The sequence below is a fragment of the Chiloscyllium punctatum genome, chromosome 16 (assembly GCF_047496795.1).
Source record: "Chiloscyllium punctatum isolate Juve2018m chromosome 16, sChiPun1.3, whole genome shotgun sequence".
Classification (NCBI taxonomy): Eukaryota; Metazoa; Chordata; class Chondrichthyes; order Orectolobiformes; family Hemiscylliidae; genus Chiloscyllium; species Chiloscyllium punctatum.
In genome coordinates this window covers 26,548,224-26,568,556 of record NC_092754.1, presented here as the reverse complement: position 1 = coordinate 26,568,556, position 20,333 = coordinate 26,548,224, and the positions used below count along the sequence as shown (strand labels likewise).

General features: G+C 39.0%; 1 protein-coding gene across 2 annotated transcripts in view; it reads right to left on the bottom strand.

Moving 5' to 3' along the window:
- fbxo42 (F-box protein 42) overlaps positions 1-20,333 on the bottom strand; it is a 47,894-nt gene that overhangs the window by 16,318 nt on the left and 11,243 nt on the right. For both annotated transcript variants that reach the window (XM_072586545.1, XM_072586544.1), the window contains exons 3-7: positions 16,028-16,144; positions 14,801-14,935; positions 3,305-3,458; positions 2,105-2,215; positions 1,122-1,218 (exon numbers count right to left, since the gene is read on the bottom strand). In XM_072586545.1, the coding sequence (XP_072442646.1) occupies positions 1,122-1,218; positions 2,105-2,215; positions 3,305-3,458; positions 14,801-14,935; positions 16,028-16,144 (614 nt within the window). The remainder of the gene's footprint in view (positions 1-1,121; positions 1,219-2,104; positions 2,216-3,304; positions 3,459-14,800; positions 14,936-16,027; positions 16,145-20,333) is intronic.

The following is a 20,333-nucleotide window of genomic DNA, read 5'->3' as shown; positions in this document are numbered from 1 at the left end:
GATATTTGTATCATCGCTCGTCACAGGTGAGGTGCCAGAAGACTGGAGGTTGGCTCACGTGGTGCCACTGTTTAAGAAAAGTGGTAAGGACAAGCCAGGGAACTATAGACCAGAGAGCCTGACGTAAGTGGTGGACATGTTGCTGGAGGGAATCCTGACGAACAGGATTTACATGTATTTGGAAAGGTAAGGACCGATTAGGGATAGTCAACATGGCTTTGTTTTCTCTTCTTAATGGTAAGGTCCTAGAGAGTGTTGTTGAACGAAGAGACCTTGGAGTGCAGGTTCGTAGCTCCTTGAAAGTCGAGTCGCAGGTAGCTAGGATAGTGAAGGCGGTGTTTCATATGCATTCCTTTATTGAGTATAGGAGTTGGGAGATCATGTTGCAGCTGTACAGGATGTTGGTTAGGCCACCTTTGAAATATTGCATGCAGTTCTGGTCTCCTTCCTATCAGAAGGATGTTGTGAAACTTGAAAAGGTTCAGAAAAGATTTACAAGGATGTTGCCAGAGGTTTATAAAATCATGTGGGGCATGGATAGGATAAATATAGGATAAATAGACAAAGTATTTTCCCTGAGGTGTGGGGTGAGGGGTAGGGGGTAAGGGGGTCCAGAACTGGAGGGTATGGGTTTAGGGTGGGAGGGGAAAGAAATAAAAAGAGACCTATTGGGCAACTTTTTCACACAGAGGGTGGTGCATGTATGGAATGAGCTGCCAGTAGAAGTGTGGTGGCTAGTACAATTGCAACATTTAAAGGGCATCTGGATGGGTATATGAATAGGAAGAGTTTAGAGGGATATAGTCAAAATTAAGGTAGTGCTGGAAAAGCACAGTAGGTCAGCAGCAGGAAGGGCTTTTGCCCAAAACATTGATTTTCCTGCTCCTTGAATGCTGCCTGACCTGCTGTGTTTTTCCAGCACTACTCTAATCTTGATTCTAATCTCCAGCATCTGCAGTACCCACTTTGCGCTTAGAGGGATATGGGCTGGCAAATAGGACTAGATTAGACTGGGATATCTGATCGGCATGGATGAGTTGGACCGAAGGGTCTGTTTCCGTGCTGTAGATGTGTATGACTCAAAGACGCATATCACCAATGGGCCCCTCTCTTCCTCTTACCTGGGACTGCCCACCTCTTGGATGGGGCATGCTACCTGACGTCACTGGCTTGGACCAGGCCCATTGTTCCATGTCCAGGATCCAGACCTCGTTACTCCTGAATTATTATAACAGCACAGGGCAGGGCAGAAATACAAAAAGGTTAGCAGATAATACAAAGATGAAGAGAGGAAGAACAAAAAATAATTGAATCAAATGACTAAGTTAATAGAAGCAAAGAAGAATTGAAATAATAATGAAACAGAAAAAGATTAATAGAACAATGAACAAGTTCATTGAAGTTTAAACTGTAAAGAATGTGCACAATGTATAATGCTTTGATGATCCACAGTTTACTGCACAATTTCAAGATAACACAAAAGTGATCACAGAATGCATTTGAACTGAACCTAATCAACAAGAAAATGTACTGAGAGGCGGCAAGTGCCTTTAACCTTAACCCGGATTTCACCTACAGCCACAATTTCTAATTAATGAGATAGCTGGTCACTTGAGTTATATTAATTTAAGTTGATAACAGATCTCTCAGCACAAATTAACTTGTGAAAGCTCACCAGAAATCCTAGCCGTGCAAAAGGCTTCTCAACAGCTGATGTTTTGATGATTTTATGCTTCATACGCAGCTCTTGGATACCAATTATACTTGAGGTTCCTCACACAATGGCAATCCAAGCCGAGTGATGCCATTGGGACTGAAGCCCAGCAACTCCACAGAGAAGTGTGTGGCGATCAAAAATCAGGTGCATCACGTCACTCAGCTCTTGGAAAATTCTGGCAGTCATTTTGTTGTAAATCAAGGAACAACATGCACAGAACGCAAACTAGATAACCCATTGTAGGTGTCCTCAAAATTGACCCCAAAATACCCCCAAGAACGAGAAGAGACACATTTAAAGGGTGGGCCAATTTAAATACTGATCTCATTGCAAAACCTCAGCACTGAATAGTTTCTAATTCTACTCAAATTCTCTAAATATACATACATTTGTCGAGATCCTAATGATCCTCCAAACACAATCATTTTATCTCCAATTACAGAGGATGAATGGCCAGCCATTGGAGGAGGTCCATGAGTTGTTACAATACAGTTCCACCTAGAGACAGAGAGAAGACATTTACTGAACAGAAAATGTTCATAAACCAACCACATGTTCAGGCATTATCCAAAACGCCAGGAAGGGGATATTAAAAGCAATTTTCTCCAGTTGATTTCAACCAGGGATACCAGAACATTAAGTACACCCAGGCTAGTAAGAAAATCTGTTTAGTTCCATACATTAAGCGAACCCTGGTGTTAATTGTTGATTAACTTCTGGTTTCTTGTGAACTCCAGAACCCAGTGTGGTAATATTTACCATTCAGCCTGACACATGAAGAATAGCCACTTATTAAAACAACTGGAAGGTGGCTGACCTTCTTGATAAATGACCCAAAGCTGTCCCATCGTTGGAAGACGGAAGATGCAACACTTAGCTACTGAGGTATATTATCCTTCTTTTACTCACAATGACCAGCTGCCAGATTAAAATATAATATCTCCTTCTTGGGAAGCGACACTAATAATTTGGTCCCCAAGATCAATTTGTAGTTACTGGAAGTGGTGCTTCTGAAAAAGGAACCAAACTGAAATAAAGTCATGGACTCCCTAACAAAAAGCCTTTCTCCATTTCAACTTACTAATTTCTCTCACTGGATAATGTAGTTTCCAATTATACTTCAATCAAGTAACCCTGGAACCAAAGGCAAAAATAAACCTCCTGTTCAATTTTCCACTCGTGAGATGCTCCATTTTTGCCAATATTGATTTATGTTCATCCAGAAAGACTCACCGGCTGCACTGATGTGTATCAATTTATTTCTACTTCAGGGAAACACCATAAACTTGTGTTTAGCTTTAATGTTTCCTCAGCTTAGAAGTGTGCTTCAACATAGATTTTAAAAAGCAAGCAGGAAGAAAAATTGTCAACTAAGTCGAAAGGAGCAGTGCCATAACACAAGTAGATCTAACTTGAAATTAGACAGGATAGAGGGTTTTTCTGTAGTTACCTGATTACTAGAGTCATCTAAAGCAGTAAAACAAGTTGTCACTCAAAACAATATGTAACACAAGTAGTTTAATTAAGCTCCAGCTCTAAGGTGCCTCACTAATAGATTAGCATCTTAAACAATAATGAAATCTTTACCAGTTTTTTGAGGGTGAGTAAGTATGTATTTCATCAAAAAACCTCTCGGGTTGATGTAGAGGATACGGGCTTGGCCTGGTCCAGCCACCAAACAACACCAGAAGGTCTTTGTACACAACTAATGTAGCTCCAGCCTTTGGAGAAGGATAGGAACCTGCCAATAGTAGGGAGGGAAAAATAAATCATGTTTCTACGTAAAACATCTGAACAAACCTACATAAACATTTATTTCAGGAATCCAAGTTTATCCAATCTCTCTTTATAGCTAATGAAGAGAAATTCAAGTTCAATGTCTGGCCTAAGCTAGTTAATTCCAGGACCAAGTGGCACTTATTACAACTAGCTTGAGTAGCAAATAACACTTGTGACGAGGCGAGTACAGAAATAATGCAAAAATATCAGCAAGATCCTACTCAATGAGTCTATCTGGAAGTCTAGTGTGCACTAATATTGATTAAGAACAAGATCATCTATGCTACTTTATTCTCCATAGCAAAACATGCTTATACTCACTATGTAGGCTGATTTAAAAAAAAGAGTCACCATCTGTGTGAGGTTTGACACGACTTGTGCAACTTTCAAAAATACTTTCTATTCTACATGATTACTGAAGCACTGTCTGTATTACTGAGATGGATTAAATTGAATATACTTTTTATGCATTCCCTGGATGTAGATGACATTGGCAGAGAATAATCCCATTAAGCTACATCAGTGTGTAATTTTAAGGGCAGTACAGTGCAACAATCTGGCTGCATATAGTGTACAGAAATTAAATGGACCATTGCTGATATGCCCAGTTCAACCCCGAGACAGATAGTGGGATTGAACTCTGCAGTCTTTTTAGCAATCCATGATGGTACTTGTGGATACAAGGTTTATGATCTACCAACAGTGATCAAATGGCATATGTTCAGGTCAGAATGCTTTGGGACTTGCAAATAATGGTGCTCCCATTATAATAAAACTCTTGCTCTTCTTGATGCTCGATGGTGCAGGCATGAGATGTGCTGTCAAAGTAATTTTGATGAGCTACTGAAGTGCATCCTGCAGAAAATAAGTACAGCACCCAAGCATCAATCGAGCTGATAGCTCAAATCTGGATAGTAGCACTGTTTTACTTGGTGCTGAGATTCATGTGGGTTGCTGCAGATGTACCCATCTATACTTTGTGCTTTAAGAGGCAAAGATATGCACAGTTAAGTTAAGCTGCTGATTAATGGGAACCCCTGCCACAAGGTATTATAGGCATTTGAAGAGGAGGGGTAAGTAGTTGGGTCCTCTCTTGCTTGATAAAGCCTAGCACACAACTGACATAAACATTGCCAGCAATTTGCCAGCCCAAATTATAAAAAACTTAAAGTATATTGATCACATACAAATAACTTGTTAAAGTTATGAGTAAATCAAAAAGTTGACCAGGTGATAAACTGGATGATCTTTGGATAAACCAACTCAAAATTGGATTGAAAAGCTACTTTCTATTTTGCACCCTGTAAACATGACACAGCCCCTCATATTTCCATCATATCTCACATATATGATTTCCAAAAAATGTCCACACTTAACATGCAAATTACAATCAGCATGACCTACTCGTGCACTTGATACAACCATTAGTTTCTTGACTATAAATTACAGTCTAGTTAAGGTATATTGCATCACGACAGTTTTACAAACTACAAGCGATTTTAACAAAGAATTTCTAAAATGGATATTCTATTTTAAGGGAGTGGCAGCACAGTCCAAATTTCCTCCCCATTGCACACAAATAATGAATGGTTTCAGGCACCAGAGGTTTACCAACAGATTTGCATTGATATCTTGAGAATACACATAGGATGGTTTGAAAACTTTCTGTGGTAAGTCACAACGACTGCATGTAAATAAATCTTACATTGTTACAGACAAATATTGAGTACAGAATTTCAAATGAGGTTGATGCTAATGAAGTTGGAAAATGATGTAATGCAGCACTTTCTCATTAAGAATACTCATGGTTGCCAATAATCATCCATGACAATTTTTAGTGAACATGTATTTGAACGCTCTTATGGATTGTTCTATGATCTCATTCCTATCTTCTGCTGTAAAATTATACAATATTTGTGTCAACACAAATATTTTTGGTAATAAAAAGTGCTGGAAAAATTCAGCCAGTCTGACAGTATACGTGAAGAGAGAAACAAAGTTGACATTTCATGTTCAATATGGTCAAAGATGATTTTAATTGTTTCTCTCATGAAAAATATTGCCAGACCTACTGGTTTCTCCAGCATTTTCTGTGTTTAGTTCAGATTTCCAGACCTGCAGTACTTTGGTTTTGTGCAAATATTTAATTTTTTTCCAGATACAAATGAATAAGATTAGCTCCTTAAGACAATAGATGAAGTAAAAAAAATTAGAATAGTTTCAATCAAATTACTAACATTGTCACTTCCAGGCTCATGTCTGCAACAAGAAGTCCATTTCTTTTTTATTTCACAAGGCATGTGGGCAAAGGCCAGCTTTACCCATTGCTAATTGTCTCTTTAACTGAGTGATTTGGTCAGGCCATTTCCCAACACAGTCATGAGTCAACCACATTGCTGACAATTTGAAGTCAATGTGGACCAGCCCAGGTAAGGATGATAGCTTTTCTTCCCTAAAAGACATTAGTGAACCATATTTTTAGAAAATCAATGTCAGTTTCACGGCCACCTTTACTGAGACGAGCTGTTTACTCCAAATTTATGAATTGAATTTCAATTCCAGCAGGTAGCTCAACGGGATCTGAACCTGTGGCCCCAGAGGATGAACCTGGGCCTTTAAATTTTTGTCCACTGAAATTCCCACTGTGCCACTGTCTCCCATTAATATACAGCATTGAGAAGCAGACAAAGCATACCAAAACCACAGGGAAAATCTTGGAGCAAAACTAGCAAGATCACATAGGTAAACAACACCTAAAAAATGAAAATCAGGACGTACTAATGTAAAATTTCACTAGTTTTCAAGACTCAATGTCACAATAAAGATGCTGTTCTGCAAATACTGAAACACGAATCTAAATTATATCCTAGAGCTAGCATTAAAACACAGACAGAAGGATATTTAATGGAGTGTTGGATTCTTTTAAATAAACATGGGCAGCCATGACAACAGACTGGATCTCAGTTGTTGTTTGGTGAATAAATCAATGCTCAGTGACTGACAGCAGAGTGCCCTGATCTGCATTCTCTTGAAGCAAGAAACTTGTCTTGGGCTAAAGCACTTCGAGTGAAGAGGTTTTTCTTACAATATTTCTTAAACAGGTAAGCAACTCCCAGAAGATTTAAGTAATTTTAAAAATGACATAGCCCCTTCCGTCTGACATTCCCAGACAAGCTAAATTTTAAAACTTTTTTTCAGAAACGCAAACTGTGATTAACGAAAGTTCTACTCTGATTTCAGCTCAGATTTATAGACTGATTCATTGTCAAACCATTTTCTTTTCTGGGCGATGTTAGGGATGGGGGAACCGAACAGAACCAAGTTCACACTTGTAAATGCAAAAAAAACCTCTGCTTGGGGTGGCAACAGATGCAAAACAGTGGCTTTCTGGTCTTTGCAAATGGATCAAACCCACACTGCCATAATAAAACACGAGTTTATCAGGGAAAACAAAGGCCTGGTGTTATTGTTCCCTCACAGGAATTAAAGATCCGTGCTCTGAAGAGTCCAGGAGAGGTCAAGGAAGCAGATAAAGAAAAAACAAATTAAACCACATTCAGCTTTATAACAGTCAGCTCCCTCAATAATAAAATAAAGAGAAAATTATTGAATCAATTTTTATTCTTTGTCAAATATGATGTTAACAGGAATAACAATTATTGACACTACAGCTGTCGTCAGACCATGGGGGATATCAGCTAAGTTGTTCCTTCTTTTCACTATTGAATGACTCCTGATTAAAAAGAGCAGCTTTTTGAACAATGGACAAAACTATGGCAACTAGTGTTCAATGTGAATAGATCCGAAATCAACCGCTTTAAATTTAAAAGAATATCAGACAATTTTCTAAATGTTGGGTAACTAAGACCTAAGAAGGTCCAAGTACAAAAGTAAAAAGGCAGTGTACAGGTGCAAATAAAATAATTTAGAAGGTTAATGCAACGTTGGCCTTCATCTGAACAGGGTTGTATTACAAAGGGATGAAAATAATCAGATTATACACAGCACTGGTTAGACCCCATCTGCAGTACCACATTGAGCTCTGCCCACTTCACAAAGAATATGCTGGCCTTGGAAGGGTTTCAGCATACACTTATAGAATGGTACCAGGACTACAAGGCTCAAATAGCAAGACTATGTTTCGTAGACTGGGCTTCTATTCACTTGAGTATAGACAATTAAGGGTGATCTAATTAAAGTGTTTAAGACGATTAAAGGATTTGATAGGGTAGATAGGAAAGAAATTATTTCCTCTTGGCGTACAGTCCAGAACACAGGGAAAACTGTTAGGATAAAGTTAGGCCATTCAAGGATGATGTCAGAAAGCATTACATCTCTTTTGAATTTCAATCCCCTTAAAGTAAATGTAAGAACACCCTCCAATTGCAGCAGTTAACTCTCCTTCCTGTGTTATGCATGCAGCAGCAACTGAATTTTGAAACATATTTGTCCATGTACTTTAGCCACAATGATGGTTAAAACTAGTGGTCCTTGGACAGTGACCTAAATCACAGGTCAAGAAGTCACCTCATGACTATTTCAAGCAAATCTGCATTAACATCTGAACTGACAATTTACCATCGCAACATGTAGAACCAACAATTTCCTTACAAACAAGATATACATTACCTGAGAAAATTCTGTATCAAACAGCCCTGAACATGCCTTCACAGTATCTTCCAAACATAAAAACATATCTAGAAAAAACAAGGGCACATGAACACCACCAGCAGCAAAATTTGCTTCCAAGTCACACCTCACCCTGACTTGGACCACAACTGCCATTCCCTCACTGTCACTGGGTCAAAAGCGTGGAACTCCTTTCCTTTCAGCATCAAAGGTTCACCTACACCATATAGACTGCAGCAATTTAAGATGGTGCCTCACCATAACTTTCTCAACGGTGAATGGGAATGGGTATCAATACTTACGCTTGTCAGTGACACTCACATCCCATGGATGTTAAAACATGCAACCTGCTGAACATGAGGAGAGTACAGCAACAAGTAACATTATTTACTGACTCCCAAATTAAAGTGTCAAGTGAAGACTTTTCATAAGCTTAAAAAGTGCAAAACAGTTAACAGAAAAAAATTGGAACACCCAAATTATTTAAGCTCCATTTATCAAATTTCAAACTTGTAGTGAGAATGTATAACTGGAAGTCAATAAAAATGAATATATCATACAGTATTCTAACAATACAATGCACCATAAAAAGTGTAATGCACTTGGATAAGAAAAGGAACATTAAATCCAACACAGCATGGCACAAATATCCAAAAATCCAAAGTAAATCCCAAAATAGTAGAACACAAGTTGGCATAAAAAGCATAACCTAAAAACTAAAAGGAGAAAGTGAGGACTGCAGATGCTGGGGATCCACACCTACCAACCCAACCGCCCCGTGGCTGAACACTTTAATTCCCCCTCCAACTCCGCCAAGGACATGCAGGTCCTTGGCCGCCTCCATTGCCAGACCATGGCAACACAACGCCTGGAGGAAGAGCACCTCATCTTCTGCCTAGGAACCCTCCAACCACAAGGGATGAATGCAGATTTCTCCAGCTTCCTCATTTCCCCTCCCCCCACCTTTTCTCAGTCCCAACGCTCAGATTCAGCACCGCCTTCTTGAGCTGCAATCTTCTTCCCGACCTCTCCGCCCCCACCCCTCTCCAGCCTATCACCCTCACCTTAACCTCCTTCCACCTATCGCATTCCCAGTGCCCCTCCCCCAAGTCCCTCCTCCCTACCTTTTATCTTAACCAGCTTGGCACACCCTCCTCATTCCTGAAGAAGGGCTTATGCCCAAAATGTCGATTCGCCTTCTCCTTTTATGCTGCCTGACCTGCTGCACTTTTCCAGCAACACATTTTAAGCCCTAAAAACTAAAAACCTTATAATGCAAAACCCATCATTCTGTTGTATATAAAACCCAATATATTTCTGATGAATACTGAATGCAAAAGACTACAACTCAAGAGTTCGATCCAAAAGCAAAATCAAACTAAAAACGTTCAGAAAATATAACTCAAATTAGTACAAAATAATAAACTCAAAGCATGAAATGCAACATAATTTTAAAATGAATGCATTATTTCAAGGTAAAACAAAGTCTAAAATCATTTAAGGTAATTTTGTTTACAATGCAAAATAGAATCCAAACCATGCAGTACAAATTCACATCCAGAATGAAATATGAGAAAGTACACCACAGAACCAAATTAATGCGGTAAAAAAAACTATTACAACATAGAATAAATGTAACACCACTGCAGGCTATTACTGATCCCTAAAGAGGGCGAGAGAAATCCAAGGAACTTAGGTCACAGTTTGATAAAAGGAAAATGCTAGAATCTAATAATAGGGATATGGCAAAGGCAAATGGAAAATCTAATACAACAAGACATAGTCCATATAACAGAATTATGAAAGGATAGCAACATACTCCCAACCAAGACAGTGGGACAAATCCTCCAGAGACATCTATTCAAATCCCATTATGACAGTTGTGGGAATCTAAATTCAATTAATCTGAAATCAAAGACTAGTCTGAGTAATGACTGTCACACAATTAGCAGGCTATTATTAAAATTCTATCTAGTTCAATTATGCCCATCAAGGGAGAAAATCTGCCATTCTGTCTGGTATACATATGACTCCAGGTCCATACCTATCAACGGTCAACTTCAAACTGCTCTCAAAAACATTCAAACAAGTCAGTCAGTCAGCCATATCAAATTGCAGAAAAGTTGAAAAAGATGTGTGGTTACAGAACTGCTGTGCTTCAAGATCATTCATTACCTTCTAAAAATGGATGAAAGATGGGCACAAATGCTATGACACTCAAATCCCAAGAATAAAAAAAAAATTTGATCAGCTTTATCAGAGTCTAAGTTGAAGAATAAATAAGGGTCCACCATTGATAGCAGTGGACTTTATTTTCAAAAAGTATTTAATAAGGTGCTACACCAGAAGCTGTTATAAAAAAAAGGACTCATGCAACTGGAGTAAGATTTAAGCATGGATTGAAGATGTGTTTACAAACAGGAGGAATAAATGGTTAATTTTCATCTTGGGCTGCCATAACTTGTGAAAGGATCAGTGCATGAGCCACATTGATTTATAACGTTTGTCAACAACATGATAATTGTAAATTTCCCAAGTATGTAATCTTGGATACAAAGCTAGGTAGGAAAGAAAGCTGATAGCAAGATACAAAGTGGCTGCAAAGGGATATAATAGATATGTTAAGTGTGAGCATGAACAAGATGGAGAAATGCAAAGTTATCCAGTTTGGTAGCAAAGCAGGAAAAATATATTTTTATTTAAAAGGAGAGGGACTGGGTCCTAGTTTACAAATCACAGAAACATAGCCTATAGGTACAGCAGCAAGTAAAAAAAATTATATTTAGTCTCTTAAAAAGATGGCAGTATAAGAGTAAAAGAAACCTCACTTCAATTTTAAAGGGCCTTAGATAAACATCAACTGGAGTACATTCAGTCCTCGTCATCTCCTGACCCACTACCCACAGATCCACATATTTGTCACATTGGCTCGAAATACTATGTTTTGTTAGCCTCCCATTGTCCTCAGTAAATAAATCATGCATCTATATTTCTCAAACTATCAGCAACAACATTCCTGGTAAAATCTTCACGCTTTCAAAAGGATTGTAATCATTGACTCCCTGCAGTATTTGACATTTAAGCCTACATTTACTCTCAGAACCATTAATTCCATCCTTAACTAGATATTCATTCAGATCCTTTTTAGGACTTAGCAAGTGCTGATTTTGGTCAGAGTCTGCTCCACATTAGATATTGCACTGTAGTGGGAAAAAGTCAGTGTAATGTCAAAATATTGTATTTCTGATCCTCATTCTATAATCACAATTTAAATTAACCTGATTACATTTTTATGTGTTTCAGCATGTAAAAAAGCATTTGTTCACATTAAGGAAAGAGATATTTTAGGAAAAATTTACAAAAAGATATTAATGTTATAACTCTCCCTTGTAACACTTTAATTCTGGATTCATGCTTCCAGTCATCTCTCAAAAATATCAAACACTTCAGTTTCCTTTGAAGACAGACTCCCAAACATTGCATGAACGTTGCATCACCAACTCATACTGGACCAAAATATACAGTTTAAAATCACAAGCGAACAGTTTGAAGAATAATTCTGGGACTGATTTTCTCCTGCATAACAGATTTCAATTGATGATCAGAGATTTTATGAATTTTCAAGTCATCCAACGTTCACCTAAATCCATTCACAATTTATCTAAAGACGACATTCTTGAAAGTTACAGAGTTCAGTGAAGGTTAAATCATTAAGACAAGGGTAGTTCTAGGTTCACTTTCTCCCTATTCCAAGTTAGTCAATTGTACCAAATTTCTTCCCAGCTAGTAACTCACCTTCTCTTCCTTAATAAAATTAATCTCATACAGAGCACCTTTGCCTGTACCTTAACTTGCACCAAGTCCCATTCATCCATTGCTTCTGGGGTCAAAAAGTATAATGCCACAAAATAAACCATTTGGCCTTTTGTGCCTGCAAATTCTTCAAATGAAGATGATTACCTACTGCCAGTCTCCCTCTTTTCCTGCCAAATCTTTGCATGTTATTTCTATTTAAATTATTCATTTCATGTCCTCGGGTTCAGAAAAGATTTACAAGGATGCTGTCGAGGTTGGAAGATTTGAGCGATAGGGAGAGGTTGAGTATGCTGGGACTGTTTTCCCTGGAGTGTCGAAGGCTGAGGGGTGCCTTATAAAGGTTTATAAAACCATGAAGGACATGGATAGGAAAACAAAGCCTTTTCCCTGGGGTGGGGAGAAGGCTGAGGTTTAGGGTGAGAGGGGAAAGATATAAGAGAGACCTAAGGGGCAATGTTTTCACGCAGAGGGTGGCGCATTTATGGAATGAGCTGCCAGAGGAATTGGTGGAGGCTAGTATAATTTCAACATTTAAAAGGCTTCCGGATGGGTATATGAATAGGAAGTGTTTGAAGGGATATGGGCTGGGTGCTGGCAAGTGGGACTAGATTAGGTTGGGATATCTCTTTGGCATGGACGAGTTGGACCGAATGGTCTGTTTCCGTGCTGTACAGCTCTATGACTCTACGTCCTCTTGAATGCCTCAATTGAACCTCCTTCCATCATACTTCTAAACAGAACAGTCCATACCATAACTACTCTCTGTGTGGGGAACAAAAGTCACCTTCCACTTGCTTCTTTTGCAAATCATTTAAACTTGTGCTTTCTGGGTCTTGAGCCGTTAACAAGGGGAACATTTTCTCCTTATCTTCTTTATCGAGCTCTCTCATGATTTTAAAAACCTCAATTAGAATTCCTCTTCGCCTTTTTTCCTCAAGAATAGTTCCGCTTTATTCAATCTATCCTCATAACTTAAATTTCTCTTTCCTGGAACCATTTTTCAATTATTTCTGCACTCACTCCAATGGATTCACATCCTTCCTATAATGTAATGCCCAAAACTGTACACAATACAGGTCTAACCCGCTTTTTATACAAGTTCAATATCATTTCCTTGCTCTTGCACACTATACTACAATTAATAAAGCCAAGGATACTGTACACTTTAGTAATTGCTTTCTCCCAAGGCCTCTTAGACACTCATTACAAGGGCATGAGATACATGAAAGCCAATTCCTACAAGTTCCTCTCAAATCCACCCACCATCCTGACTTGGAAGTATATCATCATTCCTTCGCTGTCGCTGTGTTAAAATCCTAGAATTCATCCTCTTCTGTACTCTCAGTCTACCTGCAGCTCATCAACTGCAGTGGTTTAAGAAGGCAGTTCACAACCAGCTTCTCAAGGGAAACTAGGGACAAGTAATAAATGTCTCCCAGCAAGCAATGCCCATAGCCCTCAAGTGGGCACTCTTAACTACTGGTTTGGGAACTCAAGTCACACTAAAATGCTTTAGCCCTCCATTCTTCAGCTGAGCCATGGCGCTACAAACAATCCACTATAGCTGGGACAAGATAAGAAAAAGTGACCATTACACTCATTCTAAATTTCCTTCAGTGAATTCCGATCAAAGAACATGTGCACAAGCATCAGATACGAACAGGATTGACCCACATGGCTTAGTAACTTGCCAACAATGAGCAAGGCCAAAACATACAGAATGGTCACTTGCAAGCTACCAGAAGGCACACAACATTCACAGAACTGTAGCATGAACAATTGCTGAGGAAGAAAACGTGCAAGAATGGTTTTTAAAATTCATGTGCACAGCAATATAACTAACAACATGCTGCAATGTTCTTTCCATTATGATTAGTTTTGTATTTTTGTAAAGGGTGAGCACACTAACATTACCAGGAGAAATGTTCCAAACTTTTTTTTTTAATTCTTGTTTAATTTTATAAAGAGTCTTATTCCTGCATGCAAAGAAGAAAGCTTGATTCTGCTCTCGATGTCTTCAGTGTTAAGGATTTATAGTTCACTCCTTCTACACGTGGGAAATACTCAATAAGTATAGCTTTGATTTTGAAATTCAGGGCACAGCTGGAAAAATTCATAAGGAGATGAATTCCATCTGGAATTCCTCATTATAGGCTAACAGCCACTCTGAGCTTTGATGCAGTTTAAGTCCCAGTGAAACAAAAGCATTCACAATAACGTGAATGTTTCATATGTAATACTTCTTTTGTCAATTTTATTATTTATTCCCTTGAACATCTCAACACATATTACTGAATGGGTTCCATGGTCTAGCTGTCTTTCAGCAGTGCCCAATCTTTGCATTTGAGCTTTAATGGCATGCTACTCAACTGTAGAAAGCAGTACAGATGATCCCATTTGTTCTCACCTGTGACCACACAATTTCCAATCAATAGTGATTAGCATCAAGACTTCTAGTTAATTTTCACAGCCCTAGCATAAGAGATGCTGAGACAAATAGTTGCACTTGAACTGCTGGCTGAGTTCAGCTCCATTGTGCGTGGCTGAAAAGGATCCAGTCTGTTCCATTCTCCATTGGGCCTTTGAGGAAGATTGGTGCAATATCGTGGAATCTATTTTGCAATTGCACTATTAACTAACACCTTTTGTTTGCGTAATGGTTCACTGTTAAGAATTAACACAGCCTTGCAGGGCATTAACTTAGAACTAGAACCAATCATTGAGCAACAAATATCAAGAAACGTACCTACTCCAAGCATTTTCTCCTCTTTCAATCTGATACCTTTGGCAGGATGGCAGATTCTATTATTTTGATTAATGTTGTATTTTGACACTTCATATCTTTGTTCTATGACATACCTGATGCCAGAGGTCGGATCCATTCTTTGCTGTTGAGGTCAAGCCGCCAAAGGTCATTAAATGCTGCATTACAACTGCTTTGAGTACAACCCCCAAAGACGTACATGGACTGATTGGCATCATAGTAACAAGCACCTGGAATTAAAGGGATGAACAGTAGAAAGCCTTACTTGAGAATGTGAGTACAGAGGCCAAGAGCTACACTACAATAAAACTGAATTGCAACACTATTCTGGTTTAATACACTACTGTTGGATATTTTGTCTTCTCAAGGTAGCAAAACTCATTAAATATGACTTGAAAGTTTCAAGGTGAGAACTGCAGTGAGGCCATTTTTGTAATCAGAGATGTAAATTTGCCTAATGTTAATGATACTGCTACCAAATTCAAGCTGTAGGTGAGATTCTGGAGCTCTTTCATCATAAGGCTAGCATCCCTACCTCTGAGCTAGAAGACCTAGGTTCAAGTCCCACCTGCTCCAGATGTGTCAGAACCTATCTGAACAGACTAATTAGAAGAACCAAAACTGAGATATCAGGGCCCATAGTACTATCCCTTAAACGTGGTTCAGTGGAGGTCTAAATAGAGGACAGGAATTGTCCTGTTATCCTGGTCAGATTTGAAAATATTCCTGCATAAGGATCACTAAGAAAAAGTTAAGGCTTGTTAATTAAAAACTGGCTCAACAATCAGTAGTAATGATGACTGAACAAAGTGGGTTTTTATTTATCAGCCGTGCTCTTGTTCTACTGAATGTGAACATTGAAGAGGAGGGTAAAAACAAAGCCCTGTACATCACAATTAGCTAAGCCCAACCTTCACTGAGCTTAAGTGAACTTTGTTGCAGTCCTTCCAAGAAACATATATTCTCCTCCCTTGGGTTAGGTGACCAAAACTGCAAATAACACTCTAGCTCGAATATCCTATTGCAATAAGGTTTCTTTACTTTTCTAGTCCAATGCTTGAGGACAGAAAGACTGACAAGTAGAAGAACACAGTAAGCAGTGCTCTATATTTCACTCTGCTCATGATAAATCCCCAAAACACAATATTAAAAATAGAATATGACTTAACAAGTCATGCAAATTAGCACAGTCCCTGTGGGTTTTCTGCTTTAGCAAACTACAGTTACAGCCCATACAGGGCTGCTGTACCAATACAGTACAGTAACTGTGCTAATAAACATACTAACTAGCCCAAACAATACCATCAGGAAATTCTACTTACTGTGTGAAAAGCGTTGGGTAATCGGAGTCCCTGGATAGGGGTAGGTTCGGCTCTCCCACTGAATGTATCCTCCTTGAACAGCTTTTATAAAACCATGGTAACACTGATGAGCCACGCCTGGAGTCAAAGAGATACAAGGGTTTATTGGCATTTTCAATAAAGGAAAGAATTTCCTGCATTCCCATTACCATGCTCCCCCCCCACCACCAACTTCCCTCCACTTTCAGCCCATACAGTCAGAGTTATACAGCACAGAAACAGACCCTTTGGTCCAACTTGTTCCCGCTAACCAGATATCCTAAATTGATCTAGTCCCATTTGCCAGCTTTTGGCCCATATCCCTCAAAACTCTTCCTATACATGTACCCATTAGATGTCTTTTAAGTGTTGTAATTGTACCAACCTCCACCAGTTCCTCTCGCAGTTCATTCCATACACACACCTTCCTGTGTAAACAAGTTGCCCCCACAGGGTCCCTTTTAAATCTTTCCCCCCCTCATCTTAAATAATGTCCTCTAGTTTTGGATTCCCTTTCCCTGGGGGAAGAAAAGACCTTGGCTAATTACCCTATGTCACTTCCCTTGTCACTTCTCAGCCTCCAATGCTCCAAGTATAGGCTCAAAATGACATTTACCTCAGGCAGACAACTAACTCGCAAAACTCTGGCAGTTACACTTTCATCCAGTTACAAGGTTACACATTGCACTGATACAGCAATTTTAAATTTCACTGTACATTCCCTTCATACACAATTTTTAAAAAGATTTCATCCTGGGACATGGAATTCACTGGTTGAGCTACCATTTATTGGCCAATCCTAGTTGTCCTTGAGGAGATCTGCCTTCTTGAATTGCTGCAGTCTGGAGCTGCTGTCGGTAGACCCACAGTGCTGTCAAGGAGAGATTTCCAAGATGTTGATCCAGCAACAGTAAAAGAACAGCAACATACTTCCAAGTCAAGATTAAGAGTAGCTTGTTGGGGAACTTGAAGGCGGTGGCGTTCCCATGTATCTGCAGCCCTTGCCCTTCTAGATGTAAATAGTCGAGGGTTCAGAAGCAGCTGACACAGGATCTTTGGCAAATTCTGCACTGCACCTTGCAGATAGTACATACTGCTGCTACCGAATGAAAGAAGTTGAGGGAATGGATCCTTATGGATGTTGTGCCAATCAGGAAGACTGCTTTGTCCTAAGTGGTGTCAAATTTCAATGTTGTTTCAGATGCATTCATTCAAGCAAGTGGGGAGTATTCCATCATTCTCTTAGCGTGTGGCTTGTAGATGATGGCCAGGCTTTGGGGAGTCAGGTTTCTGAGTTGTTTGGTGCAGTATTCCCAGCCTCTGGCCTGCTCTTATAGCTATTGTATTTATATTACAAGTCCAGTGGTAAACCTCGGGATGTTGATAGTGGAGGATTCAGTGACGGTAACACCACTGACTGTCAAGAGGCAATGGGTAGATTGTCTCTTATTGGAGATGGTCATTGCCTGATATTTATATGACAACTGAAATCAGAAACTCAGTGGATGTAGGAAAACCCAAAATGGCAGTAAGGTTGCAGCAGAAATTACAGCAAAAACTATGAACACGTCAGCATAAATGAGTTCAAGAGGGGTCCTTCCATCACTACTATTCCAGGAAACTGAGCCATCATACACCTTTTGTCCAAGAGTTCAACAAAATTTTACAAAATCAAGAATCAATTACGAGTGCTTCTTTAGGATGAGGATGACACAGTCACTCTGCAGCAAGTTAGCATTAGTGGTTAAATGCAGTGGTGACACTAGAGGATATCATGAACCTTGCCTCACTGAAGGCAAATATGCGTGCCAGCTAAGATGATATAAAATCACCTATGGCCTTTTGATCTTCACTTCATTAAAGTTTTCAAGCTAGTGAAGCAACTTGATACACAGCAGATTTGGGTACACTATTCCGTACGCCGAATGGTTCAAACACCAGGACATAAGTTAAAGGTAAGTTATGAATAGGACGGAAGGATGGATAAAAGTTTTTATTCAAAACTATTGAGTGGTACTAGGCTTTTTCCTATTCACATAAATGTTCTATTTCTTATAGTCAACTTACGATGATCAGAATTTCCTTGCTGTGTGACTCACATTATAATGTGCATCAAAGTTAACAACAGGATAGGAAAGGAAAAGAAAAACAAGATGCATAAAAGAATCGGGAGAGACAGAGGGCACTAATGCAAGAAATAACAAAATACTAAGGGGAGCCAGACCAAGTCAGGATACAATGTACATATATAAATGCACCACATGTGGTAAATAAGGCTGGTGAGCTGCAAGCACATATAGGGAATAATATATCATATAATGAGACCTGGATCAAAAAATGTAGATCTTAATGCCAAATATTCCTGGATATAAAATGTTCATGGAAGAAAAGTGGAGAAAACAAAAAATGCTGGAAATCACAGCAGGTCAAGCAACATCTGTGGAGAGAGAGAGCTAGCTAAGTTTTGAGTCTGGATGACTCTTCATCAGGGTGGCTGAAGAAAAGTGGTGAGGTGACAGTATTGATTAAGGAGCATATTATAGTGCTCAAGGGAAACTGCACCTTAAAGGTGTCAACAACAGAATCTATTTGGTTATAATTAAGAAACAATAGAACGACCGTGCATTGCTAGTTATATTACAGGTGTGGGTGGAATGTTTTTGGAGAGTCAGTGTGGACTCAATGGGCGAAATGGCCTGTTTCCAAACTGTAGAGATTCTACAATTCTATCGCTGAACCTGCTTCTGGGAGGTTAGGTGGATTAAGTGTCAATAGAGAAACACGTAGGTTACAGTGAACAAATAAACAGGAGAATGGATATAAGTTTGCTCGCTGAGCTGGAAGGTTCATTTTCAGATGTTTCATCACCATACTAGGTAACATCATCAGTGAAGCACTGGTGTCTTGGCCTGCTTTCCATTTGTAGGTGTAGGTTTCCTTGGGTGGAAACTTGAGTGGGCTGATGATGTTACATAGTATGGTGACAAAATGTCTGAAAACGAACCTTCCAGCTCAGCGAGCAAACCTAAATCCAGAACCTCAACCTAAACTACAAATCTTCTCAAAACTCACCAAGTAGGAGAATGCTGATCAGCCTATAAAGCATGCTTCACCATTCAATTAGATTATGGCTGATAGTATCAAAAAGTTTAGGGTGGTAATGAAAAGGGTAATCTTGAATAGCAATGCCGAAGTAGAGGAGGACGAATTTCACTGTGGTGAGAACAGATCTGGTCCCAGGTGTATTGAAATCAAACACTGCCAGAAAAAACACAGAAACAGACAATGGGCTGCCTTTGAGGATAAGCTGATTCAAGTACAGTTGAAGTAATTTCTGCAAGGAGCAAAGATAGGGAAATGAAAGCCAAAGCTGCCTGGATGAGGAAAGAAAGTAATTTGAAGCAGAACAAGTGTGTCTATGAGGGGTGATAATACAAATGAAAACTAGGTGAGATTTGAAAGTACAGCAGAGACTGAAAAAGAAAATGAGAAGGGGAAGGACAGCATCTCAGAAGAATTTGGCTACCTTAAACAATCCAAGAGTCTTCTACAGGCATATAAGTAGCAAAAGGATATGAAGAGGAGACATAATTCCAAACTGAACCAAAAAGGAGCATGTAGAAGCAGAGGTTACAGCTGAAGTTTGAAATGAGTGCTTTGTCGCTGTCTTTACTAGAGAAGCTGAGGCTGCCAAAGTCACAGCGAAAGAGGAGTTCGTTGAAATTATGAATGAGCTAAAACTTATCAAAAGAACACGCTGGGAAAGCCATTGAATTTACAGTTGATAATTCAGCAGATCCAGATGAAATGCATCCAATAATGCTGAAGGACGTAAGGGAGGATATTATTAAGGTTATGGTCATAATCTTTCAACTTTCCTTGGGTATGCAGGTGATGCCAGAGAACTGAAGAATTGTAAATGTTATATCCTTACTACAAAAATGGCAGCAAGTGTACAACAAGCAACTATAGAACAGTCAGTTTAATTATTTTAGAAATTATAATAATTAACAGTCATATGGACAGATGCAAAATAATTATGGTAAACCAGCAGAGATTTGTAGAAGGAAAATTATGTTTAATAAATTTATTTTAACTTTTTAACAGAGAAGATGCTAAAGGAGATTGACAAAGTAAATACTAAACTGACTTTTCCTTTTGAGGGGCAATCTAGAACAAGTAGTCAGTTTTAGGCTAAGGGCTGGCACATTTAAAACAGAGTTGAAAAGGAATGACTGCTCTCAAAGAGTCTACCATGGGAATTTACCGCTGCTGTACTAACTGCTGT